This window comes from Pristis pectinata, chromosome 5, assembly GCF_009764475.1.
Source record: "Pristis pectinata isolate sPriPec2 chromosome 5, sPriPec2.1.pri, whole genome shotgun sequence".
Taxonomy (NCBI): Eukaryota; Metazoa; Chordata; class Chondrichthyes; order Rhinopristiformes; family Pristidae; genus Pristis; species Pristis pectinata.
Window position 1 is genome coordinate 77,795,189 of NC_067409.1, and position 19,092 is coordinate 77,814,280.

The 19,092-nt window shown below is 41.7% G+C and overlaps 1 protein-coding gene across 3 annotated transcripts in view; it reads right to left on the reverse strand.

The window, feature by feature from the left end:
- ripor2 (RHO family interacting cell polarization regulator 2) overlaps positions 1 to 17,556 on the reverse strand; it is a 76,546-nt gene extending 58,990 nt beyond the window's left edge. For 2 of the 3 annotated variants that reach the window (XM_052016875.1, XM_052016873.1), the window contains exon 1: positions 17,497 to 17,556. In XM_052016875.1, the coding sequence (XP_051872835.1) occupies positions 17,497 to 17,512 (16 nt within the window). In that variant the 5' untranslated portion in view covers positions 17,513 to 17,556. Of the gene's footprint in view, positions 1 to 6,348; positions 6,370 to 17,496 lie in introns of those variants that run through there. The other variant, XM_052016874.1, reaches the window with a different exon arrangement.
- Positions 17,557 to 19,092: the final 1,536 nt, after the last annotated feature.

Consider the following 19,092-nt stretch of genomic DNA (forward strand, 5'->3'; position numbering starts at 1 on the left):
AACACCATGGTCTAGAAAGTATGGAGTGTCCGAATGGATGCACTAGGTAGCCATAACAGCAGAATGTCACCAACTGTTTCAGCTGTGGGCCTGTTGCCACAAACTTCAGTAATCCCTGAGATGTGACACGACAAAGTTCAGGGCAGATGGGCAAGGCTATTCCCAGTGGGAGCTCACCTGTCAAGTTTCTGGAGCAGTGCAAAATGATCTGGAAATGGTCATTATCATGTTTCATTCACTGGCACATTAAACTTTCAATCACGTAATCCTGAAATAAGCAGCAACATATGTTCTCATCACTAGGCTTACTTTCCTCCATTAAAATGAAATGGGCTGAAAATTATGGCCACTGCAAAAGTACTGAAGAACACAGCCAATATAAGCAACAGACATTTGTATAACAAGTTCTCGGCAATCTTTAGATGCACCCATAGACAAATATTTATTCCATTCATTAACAATCGCCTCAGTATGAAGAAAAGTATCTCAGCAATTTTTAGAATACACAAATCTCAATCTTCAATTTATCTTTTGAGTAATTTTTCCTTTCAGTTCTGCAATTGAATTAAAAACAGCTTGAAATCCAGTTAAGCAAAGCTGACCATTTATAGGACTAGGGCAACAACAGAGAACTCTGCAACACCAGAATTAAATTCTAAAGTACTTAACCAGTCATTTTAATTAGATAGATAGAAAAGGCGTAGAGGGATACAGGCATAATGCAGGCAAATGGGATTAACATGGATAGATATCACAGTCTACAAGGAGGAAGTGGCCCATTTCTGTGCTGTATGATCCTATGATTCTGTAATTCAACATTCCCTGAACCACGTTATTGAGGTCAAGGACAGGTCAAAGTTGCATCAATAATCTTATTAAAATTAACACGTGAAACTCAGTAAATCTTTCTTGTTACATATTAGCTTCCTATTGTCAGCTGGACTCATTCTCTACACCTAAGGTAGAATCCATTGTCACCTCTGACAGCACAATAGGTGCCTTTTGCTGGCAATAGGTTAAATATATTCCAGTGCAGAACATACTTTCAGCAATGTCAAGGAGTGAGATTCCCTTGAAGCTTTCTTTAGCTGAAGACACTCAATGGTAAAAATTGGTGAATGTTGCACACTCTCCCCGGGCATTAAAACAAAATAAATCTGAGCAATTTAGTGATGAGGTAGTCTGGACCAAGACAGTATAGTTGTTGGCTCCAATGCCGTTGAGGGAACCATTTTCTAGGGAGCTCGAGCACTTACCTAAAATAGACATTTGAACCCTTAAACATGTTACTGAGAGGTCTACTGGCTGCTGAAGGACACAAAGACGCAAGAAAATAGGAGCAATGGAAGCCAGCTGGCCCTCAAGCCTGCCCCACCTTTCAATACAATCACGGCTAATCTACCTCAGGACTCAACTCCTCTTTTGTGCCAGTTCCCCATAGCCCTCAATTCCCTGATCTTTCTTATTTCTTCCTTACATGCTTCCAATGATCTAGCCTCCCCAAACTGTAGGATAGAGAATTCCAGAGATTCACCACCTTCCGCATGAAGATTCTTCATGTTTGTTCCCCCGACTGGGTAGGAATCAGGTCCAGATTTCTCAGGATACTTTGGCAGTGTCTGTGGCAAGCTCCAGGTATGATTTGTACTGAGTAACTCCTGTGGAGCCAGAATGGCTAGGAACATTCCTGATGTCTAAAAGCCCTCCAGCCCTCCCTCCCCCCACCTAACCTCCCTTCCAGACCTTGCATGAGGGCCACTAGTAGGGGATCCAACATTAAATTGGCTGGCAGGGTGAGCTGTCTGAGGGTGCATCTGATGCAGACAGTCTATCAAAAGGTTGAATTTCAAAACAGCCCTCCAGTACTTGCCCAGACTATTACTTGCTCCTAATGCCTCAATCTCAGTATAGGTTCTGGGATACTTAACTAGAACTTCCATCATCAAATACTAGAGAATACAGGGAGGTTTATTAATGTTGGTGGGTTTTTTTTGGCAACTCCCCATGTTGCTATGTGTGCATCTCAGGTGCCTACCAGTGGGAGAGAGGATACATAAGTAGAAGTGGCAAAGGATGTTCCTTGGATTAACCATAGCCAGAGCAGCAGAGATAGAAATGTTCAAATGGCCTTTTGACGACACTTTGAAGGGGCAAGATCCAGCCTGGATCAAGGATTCAGGTCGTGATCCAGGTCTGTACCACCCAAGATGGACCCTACATCCACTTAAGCCAGAACATTTCATGGGATTTTGTTAACATCTTTTGGTACTCTGGAATAATATATGCTTAAGAAATGAGGGGTTACTATTTTGCCATAAATATCAATCCAAAAACTCTCATGTGAACACTTTTACAATGTTGCAAAACCAAGCAGAGTGGAACATCCCCCAAATGTGAGTTCATATTCCACCACCTTTCAAACTCCTCAAACCTTCTTCTCTTTCTGGACAAGCTGTTTTCTATCATTTTTGACATGAAATTAGTTTACAATTTGGTTGTTCTTATCAATTATTTAATAAAGGTCTCTTTGACCCATATCACAAATGACTCACAAGAGTCAATAGCATCACAAGGTCAAGTTTACAGCATTAAATGCATTTATTGTTCTATTGCTTGCACCATGTGACAATGTCAACCAAACAGCAGGGAATGCCAGATTAGTAATACGAACAGGATAGATGATTTCAGGACAATGCAATGAGAGCAATTTGGTAAAATGGTAAATTAAATTGGTAAATTTAATTTGCCAATTTACCAAATTGTTCTTATTGTTAAATTGGTTTATTATTGTCATATGTACCAAGGTACAGTGAAAAACGTGTCTTGCATACTGATCACACAGATCAATTCATTACAACAGTGCATTGAGGTAGTACAAGGTAAAAGCAATAACAGAATGCAGAATAATGTGTTACAGTTACAGAGAAAGTGAAGTGCAGGTAGACAATAAGGTGCAAGGTTATGATGAGACAGATTGTGAGGTCAAGAGTACATCTTATCATAGTAGGGGACCGTTCAATAGTCTTATAAAAGTGGGATAAAAGCTGTCCTTGAGCCTGGTGGTACATGCTTTCAAGCTTTAGTATCTTCTGCCCGATGGGAGGGGGCAGAAAGAATGTCTGGGGTCGGTGGGGTCTTTGATTATGTTGGCTGCTTTACTAAGTCAGCGAGAAGTGTAGACAGAGTCCATGGAGGGGAGGCTGGTTTACGTGATGTGCTGGGATGTGTCCACAACTCTCTGCAGTTTCTTGCGGTCCCGGGCAGAGCAGTTGCCATACCAAGCCGTGATGCATCCAGATTGGATGCTTTCTATGCTGCATTGATAAAAATGGGTGAGAGTCAAAGGGGACATGCCAAATTTCTTTAGCCACCTGAGGAAGTAGAGGTGCTGGTGAGCTTTCTTGGCCGTGGTGTCTATGTGGTTGGATCAGGACAGGCTATTGGTGATGTTCACTTATAGGAATTTGAAGCTCTCAACCCTCTTGATGTCAACACAGTTGATGTAGACAGGTGTGTGTGCACCGCACCCCTTCCTGAAGTCAATGACCAGTTCTTATGTTTTGCTGACTTTGAGGGAAATGTTGTTGTCATGACACCATGTCACTAGACTCTCTATCTCCTTCCTGTACTCCAACTCATCATTATTTGAGATACGGCCCAATAAGGTGGTATCATCTGCAAACTTGTAGATGGAGTTAAAGCAGAATCTGGCCACACAGTCGTGAGTGTATAGGGAATAGAGTAGGGGGCTGAGGACGCAGCCTTGTGGGGCACCAGCGTTGCAAATAATTGTTGCTGCCTATCCTTACTGATTGCAGTCTGTTGGTTGGGAAGTCAAGGATCCAGTTGCAAAGGGAGTTGTGGAGTCCCAGATCTAGGAGTTCGGAGATGAGTTTTCTTGGAATTATAGTATTGAAGGAGGAGCTGTCCTCCACCCTTTTCAGCTGACAACAATTGTAGCAACAACTGCTTGCCTTCAACAAGCACCTTTAAGAAGGCAAACATTTCTGGTGGTCGGGAAGGGTGGATTCTTAAGAAATGAGGTGTTACTGTTTTGCTATAAGTACCACTGACCCGTGGTGCTGTCTGTATGGAGTTTACGCATTCTCCCTGTGATTGTGTTGGCTTCCCCCAGTCTCCTCCTGCATCTCAAAGATGCGCAGGTTGGTAGGTTAATTGTCCATTGTAAATTGTCTCTGGAATGTAGGAGAGTGGTAGAACCTAAATGGTTGACGGGAATGCGAGAATAAAGTGGGATTAGGGTGGAATAGATGCTTGTTGGTTGGCATGGACATTGTGGGCTGAAGGACTCATTTCTAAGCTGTATATCCCTAAGACTAGGACTAAAATTTAACAGTGAGTCCATTTGTGATAGACTTGAATTGCTGATGAACTACTTGGTCAAACAGGTAGATTTTGAAGAATATCCTAATGAAGAAGGTCGAAGTAGACAAATGGGAGGTTCAGGGATGGAACTCCCACCAGCTCTACCCAGGAAGCTGTAGGTATTGCCAGCAATGGTGGAGGGACCAAGATCAGCTAGGACTTAGAAGTCAGTACTGGGCAAGCAATAGAAACTTCATGCTCTGTAAAGCAGAAACTGGCATCAGGTTCCATAGGCACGAGCCACGTTCCAACAACTCATTTGAGCCGTCACATGCTGGATTTCTGGAATGTGATCTACCTGCAAGGAGCCTCACCAGGCAAGTCCAGACATCATCAAATTCTGGACACAGTTTGTGTAATTTCCCAGAAAAAAAATGTGTCAAATGGATTTCAGGGTAGGCGACTGTGACTTTGGACTTATAAAGGACAGAACTGAGAACTTTCTAAATGTGAAAAGCTAGAAATAGAAGCCTGAAGGAGGTTTAGTAGTCCAAGACAGCAGAGTAGAAGGCCATTTGGCCCTTGTGGATACACCAGCTCTTTGAGGGAGTTATTGAATTAGCCATACTGGTTCCCTTCCTGATCACCTTCATAGACCAGCAAATATTCCCTTTCCAAGAACACATCCAATTACCACTTAAAAGTTGCAAATGAATGTGACCCAGCTGTCCCGTTTGCAACCTCGGCCACACTGGCAGTGTTCCCACCTCCAAGTCAGAAGGCTGTGGTATAAAGTCCTTCTCCGGACTCTCTGACACGTTAAGAGTATAATACTGAGAGTCCCATAAAAGCAAAGGCAAGGATCTTCTTTCTTCAAAACAGGACAGACTTCTCCATAACAACATGACAACAAGATTACTAAAAATAATCTTTGCAAAATTGTCCAGGGTTAGATGTTTATGACATTGCAAGGATGTTGAATCCAACATCCGTAATCTCCTCTACCCTCCCCCTCTTTCTTCTGGTCCTGCTGCATAAAGGCAGGAGGTACTGACATAGTGAACCAGAGTCATGCTGTAGGACGAGGCAGCTGGGTCAAACCCCGTCTTTTCCCAAAGTCACCATCGCTGCAATCTCACAACAGCCCAGCACACCTGCTGACACATTGGGTCTTTGTACGGATATTGGAGGGACAATACTCAATGAAATACCAAGTACCCAATTTTACATTTTCTAAATGTCCACATTTTTGATTTGAATTCTATCAAATTAGAATCCATCGAATATAAGCAGTTGCAAGTGTTCCAACAAGAACAGAGCAAAAATAATCCTAGGGGTTTATAGGATGGTGTGGTTCTACAGTAACTTGGTGCTGTTAGTACAAAATGTACCATGCCCAAGGGTATGGACAAGTTGTCCCAGAAGTATTGAAAGGAGCGATCAGATAATAATTACGTGACTAAAACAGACTGAATAACAGACACGGATCTTTCTACAAATCTTTGATAAAGGATGTTTCAGTTAGTGGGGGTCCGTTCTATTTTACTTTATTGTTAAATTGAAATTGGCATCTCACTGAACAGCACTTCATGGATTACCCCATTTATTGAAAATTATTATCAACCCTAACATAGGATCAACACAGCAAACTCATTCTTGAACTGACCTGCACAACCCTAACCCTACCTCAGCAATGGAACACTACGGACCACCTCTTGCACTACCATGAACTTGTCTTTGATTGTGTCATTGTTTTGTATTTCACTAAGGTCTTGTTTTTGCACTTTTTTTACCCTGCATTGTATAATTTTTATGTATAATTTATGTATAATTGATATCCTATGTGTTGTCTGTAACTACGTGCCTGAGGTGCTGCTGCAAGATTTTATAGTACTGTACCTTACTGTACTTGTGCACATGACAATACACTCGACAACACTTAATGCTTAGTTCTACTGAAAATGTAACAGGAACTATTGGCACAGAGGGCATTCATTCCCTTTTGAGCAGAGTCATGCTTACCTTCAGTATTTGCACCCAGCAGGAATTCTGAGTCTCATCCTTGGAATAGTGTGTACAGTTTAACAGACATCTTCAGAGTGTGGGCATCTTGCTAGCCAGGAGACTCCTTTTCATGCACTTCATAATAAGAGTTGGCTGGTTAGTTTTCTGTGGTGTTCCCTCACTAAAATTCCTTTGCTTGTGCAGATGGTGAGACTCTGCTACCCACAGCAGGCACCAGCAAGTCTGTCTACAACCACTCCAGACAAAATGTCTAAAGAAGATTTCCTTTTGTCTTCTTCACCCAGTTGCTGGCTGTGAGATGACTGGTGCTAAAAGTAGTTGTCTCAGGGGATAATTTAGAGAGAGAGAGAAAAAAAAATCCCTGGGTGCAGCCTAGGATTCTGTGTCATGTGTTAACAAAAAGCAAGCAACTGTCAGCTGCTACACAGTGTTCAGCTTTCTACAGCTGTTTATTCAGATATTCCGACTATTTAAATGGTTTCATAACTCACAAATAGATCAATCCAATACACGTCCCTGTATCAGACCTGCAATCAAAAAAATATTTGTGTACTTGCCTCTTATGAAACTGCGGTGACTATTACTGACCAAATCTCAGAGCCTCATTAGTTGTTTCAATTTCTTGTAATAAATTATTCGGTTGTCTTAAATGTTAATCAGTCGTTATTTGATACAATTGGGTAATAAAAAGGGAAACTTCACAGTCTCCTTGTCACCAAAGTAAAATAAACACTTGGAAAGATATGACCTCTGACTGCCATGCAAGGTTAGCAGATTGCCCATTATCTGCACAGGCTGACATTTCACTGAAAACACTGCCCAAAGTTGTCATGGGGGGAGTCACTCAGAAGATTCTTTCACGGATCATCAGTCAAATAGTCGTGGTCGTGGTATAAGTGAAAACTTTATTCTCTTTTTTCCTTGATAATTATTTTATATTTGATATGATTTATTTTGTTACAGAAATAATGACCAATCATTTTAAACAATTATTGGGAGCTGATGCACCAGTGTTTGAAATTAGTACCTGTGAAATTCTGAAATAATGATCTATAATTCCATAAAGTTGCAAGAACCTTCCTGTTTTTTTATAGGAATATTCACACTGCCTCATCTCACACAGGATTCTGTTTAAACTCTGCCATTCATATCTCAACACAACGACCACAGCAACATTTTTCAAGGGAAGGCTCAGTTACACAGTAACTAGATGCTCTTTAATTCACAGCCCTTGGATAAAATTAGGGTACTTAAATAAATAATTTTGTGTTTCCGAGCTAATTTTGGGTAACTATACATGATTTCTACAGATTTGTGTCTTGCTATGTAGCTCAAATCATGGAAAATATCTATGAATTATGGCCACAGATCAATTAGTCTTTCTTTACAAACAATACATGTGTATGAATAGGATATATCGGAATGACTGGTGGAAAACCAACCAAGCTGCAGTACACAAGAGTCAAGATGCACCTGATGGTTTGTTTTCTGAAAACCCCGTGTCTCTGATGTGTTCTTACTGTATGTTTAAACAACTAAAAATAATACAGTGATTGCCTCACCTGGGATGGTGACTTGTAATTCAACCAAACTTACCATAACATCAGCGTAGCACAATAGCCTTTGACACTTGTGGATGAATAGCTTTGTCACCATCAAATGGACTATTTCTACACTCACAGTTCTCGACAGAAACTTGGGGATGTTATTTCTTTTTCCCTGATACTGGAATTTGGTTCAATTACCATTGGCTCTCAGTTGCTTTGCTGATAAATTATCAGCAAAAGCACCTTGTATTTTGATCGTACATTTGCCATAATAAAAGATCCTAAGGCACTTCACATGTGAATGTTAACATAGAGCTGGGCCATTTAGACCCTCCAGCCAGTTCCGCCATTCAATGCAACCATGGTTGATCACTAGAGCATTATTAAGTCTAACAAAGCCACATAGAGGGATATTAGATCCTCTGACCATAAGGTTGTTCAAAGAGGGAGGATTTAAGGATAATTCTAATGGGGGATGGAAAAAGTGGAAAGAATTGCAGGAGTGGAATTCCGTAGTTAGGACTTGGTCAGCTGAAGGCATGGCCCTCAATGATTGGGAAATGAAAATCAGGGATATGCAGTAAGTTAGAATTGGAGGGGTGAAGAGATCTCAGAAGGTTATAGGTGTGGAAGAGTTTAGAGAGATAAAAAAAGGTAAAGCTGTGGACATGTCGGTGGACTGACAGTGATCCTTTGTAAGATCTGGTGGAAAACACTAGGCTCCATTAAGAGAAGTTATTGACATCTAAGAAAGCTTCCTGTTCTCCTCCAGCCAACAGGCCACTGAAATATCATCAAATGAACGCCCCCCCCCCCCCCCCCCATTTGCACATGTTCATTTAAAAGCCTTTTGGTCCTGGCAGTTTTCTTGACATCACTTAAATATTTATATTGACTTGGAGGCCAATGGGAATCCTGTTGGGTGGGATGGTCACATGTCCAAATCCATTTCAGCTGTCCACTCATAGGCTGAAATAGATTAAAATTCTCCTTTAGCGTCTCATCTAAGTTCTGAGATGCATCATAATGAATATTCATATTCAGGAGCCTCGAGTAAATGATCCTTACAAGTCAAGGAGGTCTAGGAGGCCTATTCCTCTCCTGGCAGTGCTAGGTAACAAGAGGCTATTTAGAAATGCAATAAAAGTTCTGCCTGTGGACTGGAAAGAGGGTTTTCTAAAGCTTCAGATCTTCATCAGGATGCCGAGTTGGGATGACAGGTTTATAGAAGCACTGCCAGGATCCATTTATGCTATTATTCTTCTGTTATCAGTCTTGGGTATGTGTTTATACAAACTAACACACATAATTGAAGAACCAATTTGTTACCTTATGCCTATAATTCTTCCAATTCTTCCTTAAGAGATAGAGAGCAGTTTTATCTGTAACAAGCCATGACTTCATATAGTGGTTAGATGATAAAGAGTTAGTTGAGTGACATATTGATCAGCCTTTGTCTTTATACCACATCAATTATTTTTAGAAACTAGCTAACTCCTAAGTTACTTTCCTCTATCTAATCAATCTAAATTCAAATAAACATTTGTAAATACAGTATATTCTTCCAAACAAAAGGGCATATTTGAAACAAAAAAAAATCAGTGGCATGCTTCAGTCCAGTAACATTGAACAGATTTGGTGCTAATCTGGGTGAAGTTGCAGAGAGACAGCTGAGTTATTCCTGGCTGTGTCCCTGGTAACCAGCCCCTGTACCTATAGATAACACATGACAGATGAGTTAACTCTTCAATGCAGATCTCAATTCTCTGCCAAAGTCTTTTACATTTCTATACCTGTCCAGTAAACAAAATAACACAGAATGCAGCAAGTTTAGCTTCATTTTTTTCAGTTAATTTTCAAGACGGAGAAAGAAAGGTTCACATTTAATTGTGCCTTTCACAATCTTGAACAAAACTAGGGCTTTACACTTATTGTTGTGCATTTTTGAACTATGGTCATTGTTATAATATAGGAAACATTGCAGTCAAATAGTTTTTTTGAAGCACTTTCAAATGTTAACTAAATAAATGACCAGATCACATTTTTTTAGGTATTGGTTAGGACATAAATATTGGTTATCAGAATTCCTCTGCTCTTTATCAAATATTGACAGCTTTTATCTCCATGAGATGGTAGTTGTAAGCATTGGTTTGGCACATCGAATGAAAGGTAGTACTTTCAACAGTCCCTCAGTACTGAGTGAGCTGCCATTCTCAACCATGCACTCATGCTTCGAACAGAACCCAAGCAACGACCTTTGGTCCCATTGGAGGTGTTCTACCACTGAGCTAGGGCTGCATCAACAATTCAGAATTGGCTTTGGTAATTACCTTCTTAATTAAACGCACAATATCTCCTTCCCATTGCTTTGTGACTGGAGAAAATGTTCTGCATATTTATGCCATACCTGCAAAGCCTTTTTGCCCCAGATTACATTGAACATCCCAGCACCAACAACGAAAGGCAGTTTACTTTCTTGAGATGGCAAGGTAGGCAGCACAATGCCATGGCCAATTTTGAATTGCTGATGCAGCCCTAGCTCAGTGGTAGAACACCTCCAATGGGGGCCAAAGGTCCTTGCTTGGGTTCTGTTCAAAGCATGAGTGTGTGGTTGAGAATGGCAGCTCACTCAGTTCTGAGGGAGTGTTGAAAGTACTACCTTTCATTCGATGTGCCAAACCAAGGTTTACAACTACCATCTTGTGGAGATAAAAGCTATCAGAGCAGAGGAATTCTGATAACCAACATTTATGGCCTAACTAGTACCTAATAAAAGGTGATCTAGTCATCTATTTAATAGACATTTGAAAGTGCTTCAATAAAACTATTTGACTGTAATGCTTCCTATATTATAACAGTGACTATACTTCAAAAGTTCATAACAGTAAGTGTAAAGCCCTGGTTTTGTTTAAGGTTGTGAAAAGCACCATTAAATGTGAACCTTTCTTTCTCCCTCTTGAAAATTGACTAAAAGCTAAACTTGCTGCACTGTGTTATGTAACTCCAAACCACTCTCGTTGTTGATTCCTAACTGCCTCAGTTCAAGAGCAAATAGGGACGGACAATAAAAAATGGTGGCACTGGCAGCGACGTAGCCATCCTGTGAACGGATAAACAATAAAACGTTCCTGCAGGGTGAATGACAACTCCGGCAGTTGCTTGGAAGATGAAACTGAAGACGTGGGTTGGGATTGAGTGCGGCCAGTTGGAGCGTGGGCGGTGAGTGGGTGGGTGTTATTTGCAGCATTGCCAAGTGGCAATGAGGGTGGGAACAGAGCAGGAGCAAGGAATGTGATCATTGCTTTGAGCCAGGATGGGATCCCTGGCATCCTCAGCATCAATACAAGTGGCATCAAATATAGCATCAGTTGGCCATCCAACCTCACCTTCCTCCTTATTGTCCTTGCAATAGGAACCTTCATCAGATGAAGAGCACTGAGCAGCCTGTTCCTCCTCCACCGCCCCAGTCCTTGCTGCTGTGCTCTGTTGTGCAGAACACAGCCCGCCACAAGCTGCCCGCCAGAGACTGTCACCAGACCTGCTCAGGCACCTGAAGGCACCTGCTGAGTCATCTGGCAGTCACCGTACTGCTCCTGCTGTTTAGGTGCTGTGGGCTGGGGAAGCTGCCGGGACACGCTCGTGGAATGAGCTGTGCTGAGGTCAGCACTGACTTGCCTACATCACTGGAGATCCATGCTTCATCCAACATATGCCCTTAAAGGCACAATTGAAAATGCTGTGGATAGAAGGAAAAAGCCCATTGCCACTGCTAGTTAAAGGGGACATCAACAACCTATTGGTTACTTGCTGGTTATTTCCTGCCAACTGTTGCTGCATTTCTACACATGTTTGGTGTTGTTCACAGCTATTTCCAGCTGCAGAACTCCACAGGGAGCTGTGGGCAGGTGCTCTAGGACTCTTTGCTGCCTTCAAGGTTTCGGCACCAACTGGCTGCTTGTAAACACGGGTGCATAATCAGGAACACCTCTTGCAATGCAGCAAAGCAGGGTAGGCTGCACTGACAATATCAGCAAGCTGCCAAAACATGCTGTCAACAAGCAGTGTGGTTAGTACTGGGTGGATGCTGAGATCTTTATAACTAGCAAGGAGCAAATGGGCACACAGCTTGCATTTCACTGAATGGGGACAGCTCATTTGCAGTCCTCGTGGTGATTTTCAAGAGGTATTAAATTGAGTCATCCTAGAGTCATCAGACTGTTAAAACCGAGTTTGCAGGAGAACATCCTACTCAACAACTCTTAAAGGGTGGTTCCAGGTCCAAAGAAATTTTCAGTGTTGGTCATTGGGGTATGAAAGCATCATGGCAATTCCCAAGGGATTGGGCAAAGACCAGCATGAACTTCTCCAGAAGGCAACTCCTTTGCTTCCAGGAGGCTGCAGGTGTCTGACATGGCAGCCCCAGGCCGACATGGCAACCCCTGCCTATACACAGTGTTAAAGGAGTACAGCTTGTGTTAGAGAGGTACAGCTTTCTGCAGACTTGGTTGCTCCTTTCTCTGTCGACACTGCTGCAACATCCTCTTGCCTGGTCTGGATGTCAGACTAGCTGGCATTATCCTCTGAAGTCCAACCAAAGGTCTGCATGGACCATGGTGTTAAATTAAGCAAATAAATCTTTTCCAATTAGTGCTGCTTCCACAGGGAACTGAGGAAGGCAGCTGTGGATTCAAAGCCTTTTATCATTCTTAATACTCCTGACTGTAAAACATTTCCACAAAACGGCACTTCATCATGCCTGCATTATTGTGTCAATGTTCACTGACAAAATCTGAAGCAGAGTCTATTTAAATATTATAATTACTGACACCTCTCTCAAGAGCTTTAACCCCAAACCTGCTGCAGTTAGTTATGGGGAGAGAGGAAAAGACTAAGCTTGTTTTCCCTGGAGCGAAAGAGGCTGAGGGGTGACCTGAGAGGCAGGTATATAAAATTATATAAGGCGTAGATAGGGTAGATGGTCAAAATCTTTTTTGTATGTTAGGGGTATCAAGAATAAGTCAGCATAAATTTAAGGTGAGAGGAAGGAGTTTTAAAGGGGTAAGTATTTTACACGGAGAGTGGTCAATATCTGGAACTTGCTACCAGAGGAGGTGGTGGAATCAGACACAATTAATACCTTTAAGAGGCATTTTGACAGACACTTAAAAAGGCAAGGGGTAGAAGGATACAGACCTAATGCAGGCAAGTGGATTAGGGTAGATGGGCAAAAAGGACGGTATGGACATGGTAGGCTGAAGGGTCCGTTTCTGTGCTGTACAACTCTATGACTCCATGGAAGTAGACATTGGAGGGACCCAGGTTTGCCATTTCTACCAATTAAACTTTCTCACGGCCCTAAAGGTGTCCTGTCAGTCCTGTGTGAGATGTGGAGAGAGGGAAGGGAGCAAGTGGTGGTGGATGGGGCTGCATTTGAAGTTCTCTCCTCAATTTTAAAAACAGGAAAGACAGGAAGCTGTGGAGTGTCAAGATTTAGAAAACAACCTCTAATTTATTGTGTGAAACCTTTATTTCAACACAGTGAGGATGTAGAAAGGAGGAAATGTGTGTCAAACAGCATATTTTCAATTTCAACAAAGTAGGGGAGATACCGTCATCCACAGAGGTATGGATGAAATAGCAAGCGATAACAGCACTGTGATGGAGGGAAAGGCTGATAAAAAGCGGCTCACCAGTTGGGATCACAAGTATTTGTGCATCTGACTGTACATCATGAGGGAAATGTTCAGGAAAGGAGCAACTCAATGGTTGGAATACAAATAAGAACAAAAAATAATGGGGTTACAAAGCAGATCAGGCAGCATCCAGAGATAGAGAAGCAGAATTAATGTTTCAGGTCAAAGACACCTCTACAGCTGCTGCCTGACCTACTGGGTATTTCCAGTTCTTTTTGCGTTTATTTCAATTTCCAGCATTTGCGGATTTTGGATTCAGAATACAAAGTGGAAGAGTAAGTGACTGCACACTCACGGTGAAGACAGATAGAAACGCTTTGCCGTCATGTGGTCTTCAGAGCAGCAATCATTGCATCATTAATATTAAAGGAAGTCAAAGCACTTGTGAGACAAACTTTTGATGTATAAAACATCTTTCATGAATTTTTAAGTCGACTCTTATGAATTTACTGAAATGATCTCTGACGTTTGAACTCAATCACAGACTGTAGATATATTCATTTGTCAAAGTTGTACAAGGGGTTAAAGATTTAGGTGTGGCATAAATATTAATGACCTTTACCTCACCTACATTTCATGAATTAATGAATTAATATCAGAATCCAGATGCAGGGGTATGGCATGCCAGAGCCCTGCAGTGCTGAAAGATAAACATGCACAGTGATCGTCCATGGATACATCCTGGTATGTACAGTGGATGAACAAGCTCCTCTTCTCTCTGCCACGTTGAAGACCTCCTCTGCCCCTGCAATGTTTTGAGTGCCTGGGCCCCAAGCTCCAGAATGTTATCCCTTAAAGCTTTCTGGCTCTCTCTCCTCCTCTTTGAAGCCATCGGCTTTCTATTCCAACAGTGCTCTTTGTGTTAGTCTCAAATTTTGCCTGATAATGTGAAGTGTCTTGTGATGCGCTTTTATTTCATTTATGTGTGAAATGTGGGCATTGCTGGCATGACAACAGTGAATTGCCTTTGTAAACCTCTTCAGTGCTTGTGGCAATGAACTGTTGGGTAGGGAATTCCAAGGCTTTGGTCAGCAAGCAATGAAGGAACAATATATTTCCAAGTCAGGTCAAGGTGTGACTTGGAAGAGTGGGCAAATCAAGAAATGTTTCCAACGAGCTGATCCCAAGACCCACTAGTTTCAAATGGCCCATGCACAGGGCTGAGTTCAGGTAACCAGGAGTTTCCTCCAAAGTCACTACAGACCTGCCAATTTTTATAATTACCCAAGACTCAGGGTCAAACGCAGAGAGTTCCCAAGTTTAGTAGTGGTGTTCCATTAACCTGTCACCCTTTGCCTTCCAGGTTTCAGAGGTCAGGTATAAGGTCCAGTGCATTGAAAACTTAAAGTGGTGAGTGCTGGAGATGCCAAGCAAGTCAAGAGAACATCACCCTACTCTCTTGTCTGTGGCTCATCCCGTTAAATTTGCAACTAACATTGGACTCCTTGAAATTGGTGGTAGAGAATTTGATTCTGGAAAATGCTACTAGACGCCCTGGGAAGATGCATGGACTCTTGATTGCTTTACAGTTACCATTACCTGTATTATATTACAATTATTAAGATTCAATCTTACCAACTGCTATAATTAAATTTGAACTCGCATTTCTGGAATACTAATCCAGACTTCAGGACTTTTGGCCCAGTAACATAATTGCTATTCTACATATCCTATTTGTTCATTAAAATTGGTCATTGCTTGGCAGTTGTCTGGCAAAAATGCTATTTCCTGCTTAAACACCCCAAGATTGAATGTTTCCGGGATTGGCTGTATGATGCAGGTTCATTACCTGAAGAAATAGGAAGTGAACAGTGTGCAGCCTTCTCCAAGTACCCTCACCTGTGACATATAATGGAGGGAAGATCAATGATTAATGGGATTTAATGGGATGAGCCACAGACAAGAGAGTAGGGTGATGTTCTCTTGACTTGCTTGGCAGCTCCAACACTCACCACTTTAAGCTTTCAATGCGCTGGACCTTATACCTGACGGCTACAACCTGGAAGGCGGTGTTCCATCCTGAATGTGCCACACTCTTAGTAGGACAAAATATACACAGGGATACAGGAATCTGGAACATTGGGTGAGGAATATGGCAGCATGAGCAGCAACTGATTTGGCCACTGCTGTGAGGGAACTCTCCCAACTGTGGGACACGCCTGTGGTGTTATAGCAAGGAGGAGGGGGGAGGTTTGCGGCTTCATCTGATTTTATCTTTGTTTTGCTTAAAGTGGCAATTTCTGTTGATTTAGATCTCCAGATCAGGTAAGGTTAGCAGCTTCTCTTCACTAAAAGGCATCATGTTTTCTATTCTCAGGACCGTTAAATAGCTTCACATTTACCATTACTGGTATTACATTACAATTATGTAAACTCAATCTTACAATTTGCTATAATTAGATTTGAACTCACATTTCTGGAATATTAATCCAGACTTTAGGATTTCTGGACCTGTAACATAATCACAATTCTGCATATCCCATTTGTCCTTTAAAGCGGTACATGAGTGCTGCTGCACATTCCATTGTTCTGGAGAATGGGACTGCTGTAAGCTGTGGATAGTAATTGCCTCAATATTTCCGGGAATTCCTGCCCTCGGCCTGCAGTTAAGTCCCATTATCCAGCGGGATAGCAGTGCTGGGAGACACCGGGGAGAGAGAGAGAAAAGTAAAATGTCAGCGCTAACCAGGGCTGTGGGGATTCAGAGGGAGAAATGTGAAGCTCAGACTGAAGCAGAGGGTCGGCAGAACACATATATGAATTGTAGAACGCAGGAGCCAGAATGGACCATCCAGCCCCTCCATTCTCCATGTTATCTCTCTTACCCTTCTGCATTAATTGGAAGTTCAATGGAACTGGAGAAACACCTGAGACCATTCATTTTTCCTTTATGTTTAGGGATTCCACCCATCTCACACCCATTGCAGCTAGAAGTAGGTAAACCCCCATCTCCTCAAGAACATTCCCATGATAACACTTGCAAACTATGAGGAACAGTGATGCAAAAAAGCATTATTGGAAGGCAATCATAAAGGAGTATACACACATACGTACATATCCTAAAATCCCTGTTAGACACCATTATAGGACCACCATTGCCATAAGGAGTGGAAGGATAAGCCTCACCAAGAACAGGAAATAAATGTCACCTTGTCATTGCTATCCATATGCTGAAAGACTGTGAAGATAGCACGCACACACACACTCACTCACGCACACACATTTGTACACGCACATACATGCAGCTATGCACACTCATGTAAATAGTCAGGCACTTTTAGACCCACAAGCACAATCAGACAAACCCACGTGCACACAAATACTCCTCTGCAGTGCAAACATATGCTGTAGTTGATTGCTCAAACTACCCTTAATAGAATTGAAATTGCAGTACTAGGATCTTACTGCCTAGCCACATTGCAATAAATAAATAAATGTCTCATATTATTAACAATATAACACTGTTAATTGTCTCAAAAAGGCCCAAGAAGAATATGATTTGCACTTTAATGAATTATATTCCAGCACAATGCTTCTTTTCAAAATTTTCCTAACCTATCTAAATATTTCTCAAACAAAGACAGGATTAAGGAAACATTAGACATCAGAACAATCATCTGATCACCAAATGCAGCGAAAGCCCCTGTCATACTGTTTATTTCTTGGGTGCCAAGCTACTCACAATCTCAAAGGGTTAAAATACAGGTTACCGAGGGTGCACTTTCATATTGGAAAACAACAGTTGATGCAAGATAGCTTAGAAGGCAAAATTACTTTTTTCTCTCTACTTTATCTTCAATACTTAATGCTACCATAGCAAAGACTCTCAAAGGTAAATAAAAAGTGATTGAATTGAGATCTATCACTGGCCAGATGACGACAACAAGATGTTCGCACTACGTTACCAGAAATGTCATCCATGTCTTCACGATCTCCTCTGCATTTGCACTTGGTGCAATGGTCTGCAGCTGCCCTGCTAGCTGAGACACTTGAGTTATTTATAGTGCTAAAATTATCCATTCATCGTCACTTCCTCCTCACAATTTCAGCAGATCAAAGATAACCAGGACTTCTGCTCCTCGTTGTTTTATAACTAGAAGGTGGTGAAAACGAAAACAAAATGTTTTTTTTCTCTCTCAGCAGGTAGTCACTAATATGCTTCACTAAAACTGGTAATCACAACTCATCTTTTGCTCCTTTGAGAGTTAAAAACTTTATTTTCTGCTACAGTGTAATTTGAGTGACAGCAAGTTGACAGCCCAGTTTGCATCTTTCCTTGATTTTCAGTGATGTTGGTAGATCTTAGATAGGGTTGTTGATTTCTAAATCTCATATTCTACAGTCAATACATTCTCCTGGGCACCCAGAGCAAAATTCTAGAAGTAGAGTCAAACAGCACAGAGACAGGCTGATTAACTGAGACCTCACTGACCATGAAACACCCACTTACACTAATCCTACACGAATCCCATTTTATTCTCCCACATTCTCATCAACTCCTCCAGATTCCACCACTCACCTACTTGCTAAGGGCAATTGACAGTGGCCAATTAACCTACCAACCCGCACGTTTTGGGATGTAGATGGAAACTGGAGCACCCAGAGGAAACCCTCATGGTCACAGGGAGAACATGCAAACTCCACACAGAAAGCATGGGAAGTCAGGATTGAATGTGGTTCGCTGGAGCTGTGAGGCAGCAGCTTAGTAGTTGTTCCATTGTGGCACATGGATGACTGCTTGTGACCAGTAACAATGGGACAATGAACTTGCTTTGATGCAGGCTTTCTGTGTCCTTTTTTCCCAATATAGGCTTCCAGATGCTTTGTTGTCCATTTTCCGTACATTTCCTAGGCTAGAAATGGTTATCCAGTAAATGACAAAAATCAAAGACTCCACAGCAAGACATTCCCAAACAATGAAGCATAGGCACCAGTAGATAGGAAATGCCGCAGTCAGTTTGTTCACAGACATCATCCATAAACAACTATGAATTTGGCTACTATGTCATCACTTAAGAATTGCTTGAAGGATAAATATTGACCAAGACAGCAGGAAGAGTCCCTTGTACTTGTTCGAATAGTGCCAAAAGATCTCCTATATCCACACATGAGGACAAAGTCTGTAATAGTGCAATGCCACACCATAAGTCCCCAAATGAAAGGCAAATTACCAGCTCACCATAATGCTTTTATATAAATTATGCTGGAAGGTGCTGATTTCTGAGTGAAATGAATATTACGTTCTTTCAATAATTTGCAAAGATATCATTTTATAAGTGGGCCAACACTCACAGTTCCCATGGCACAGAGAGGAACAAAGACAGCTGAATTGTTGGCCATAGCTATTATCAGCCTGTTCCTAATTTTTCCAACATGCTGTCACGTTTGCCAATTGCTGCTGTGATTTAGAATGCATGGACCACTAATACTTTATCACACAAAATACTGAAAGAAGTCCTGCTTTGTGCAATGTTATATGTGTTCCAATCTACATGTAGGGG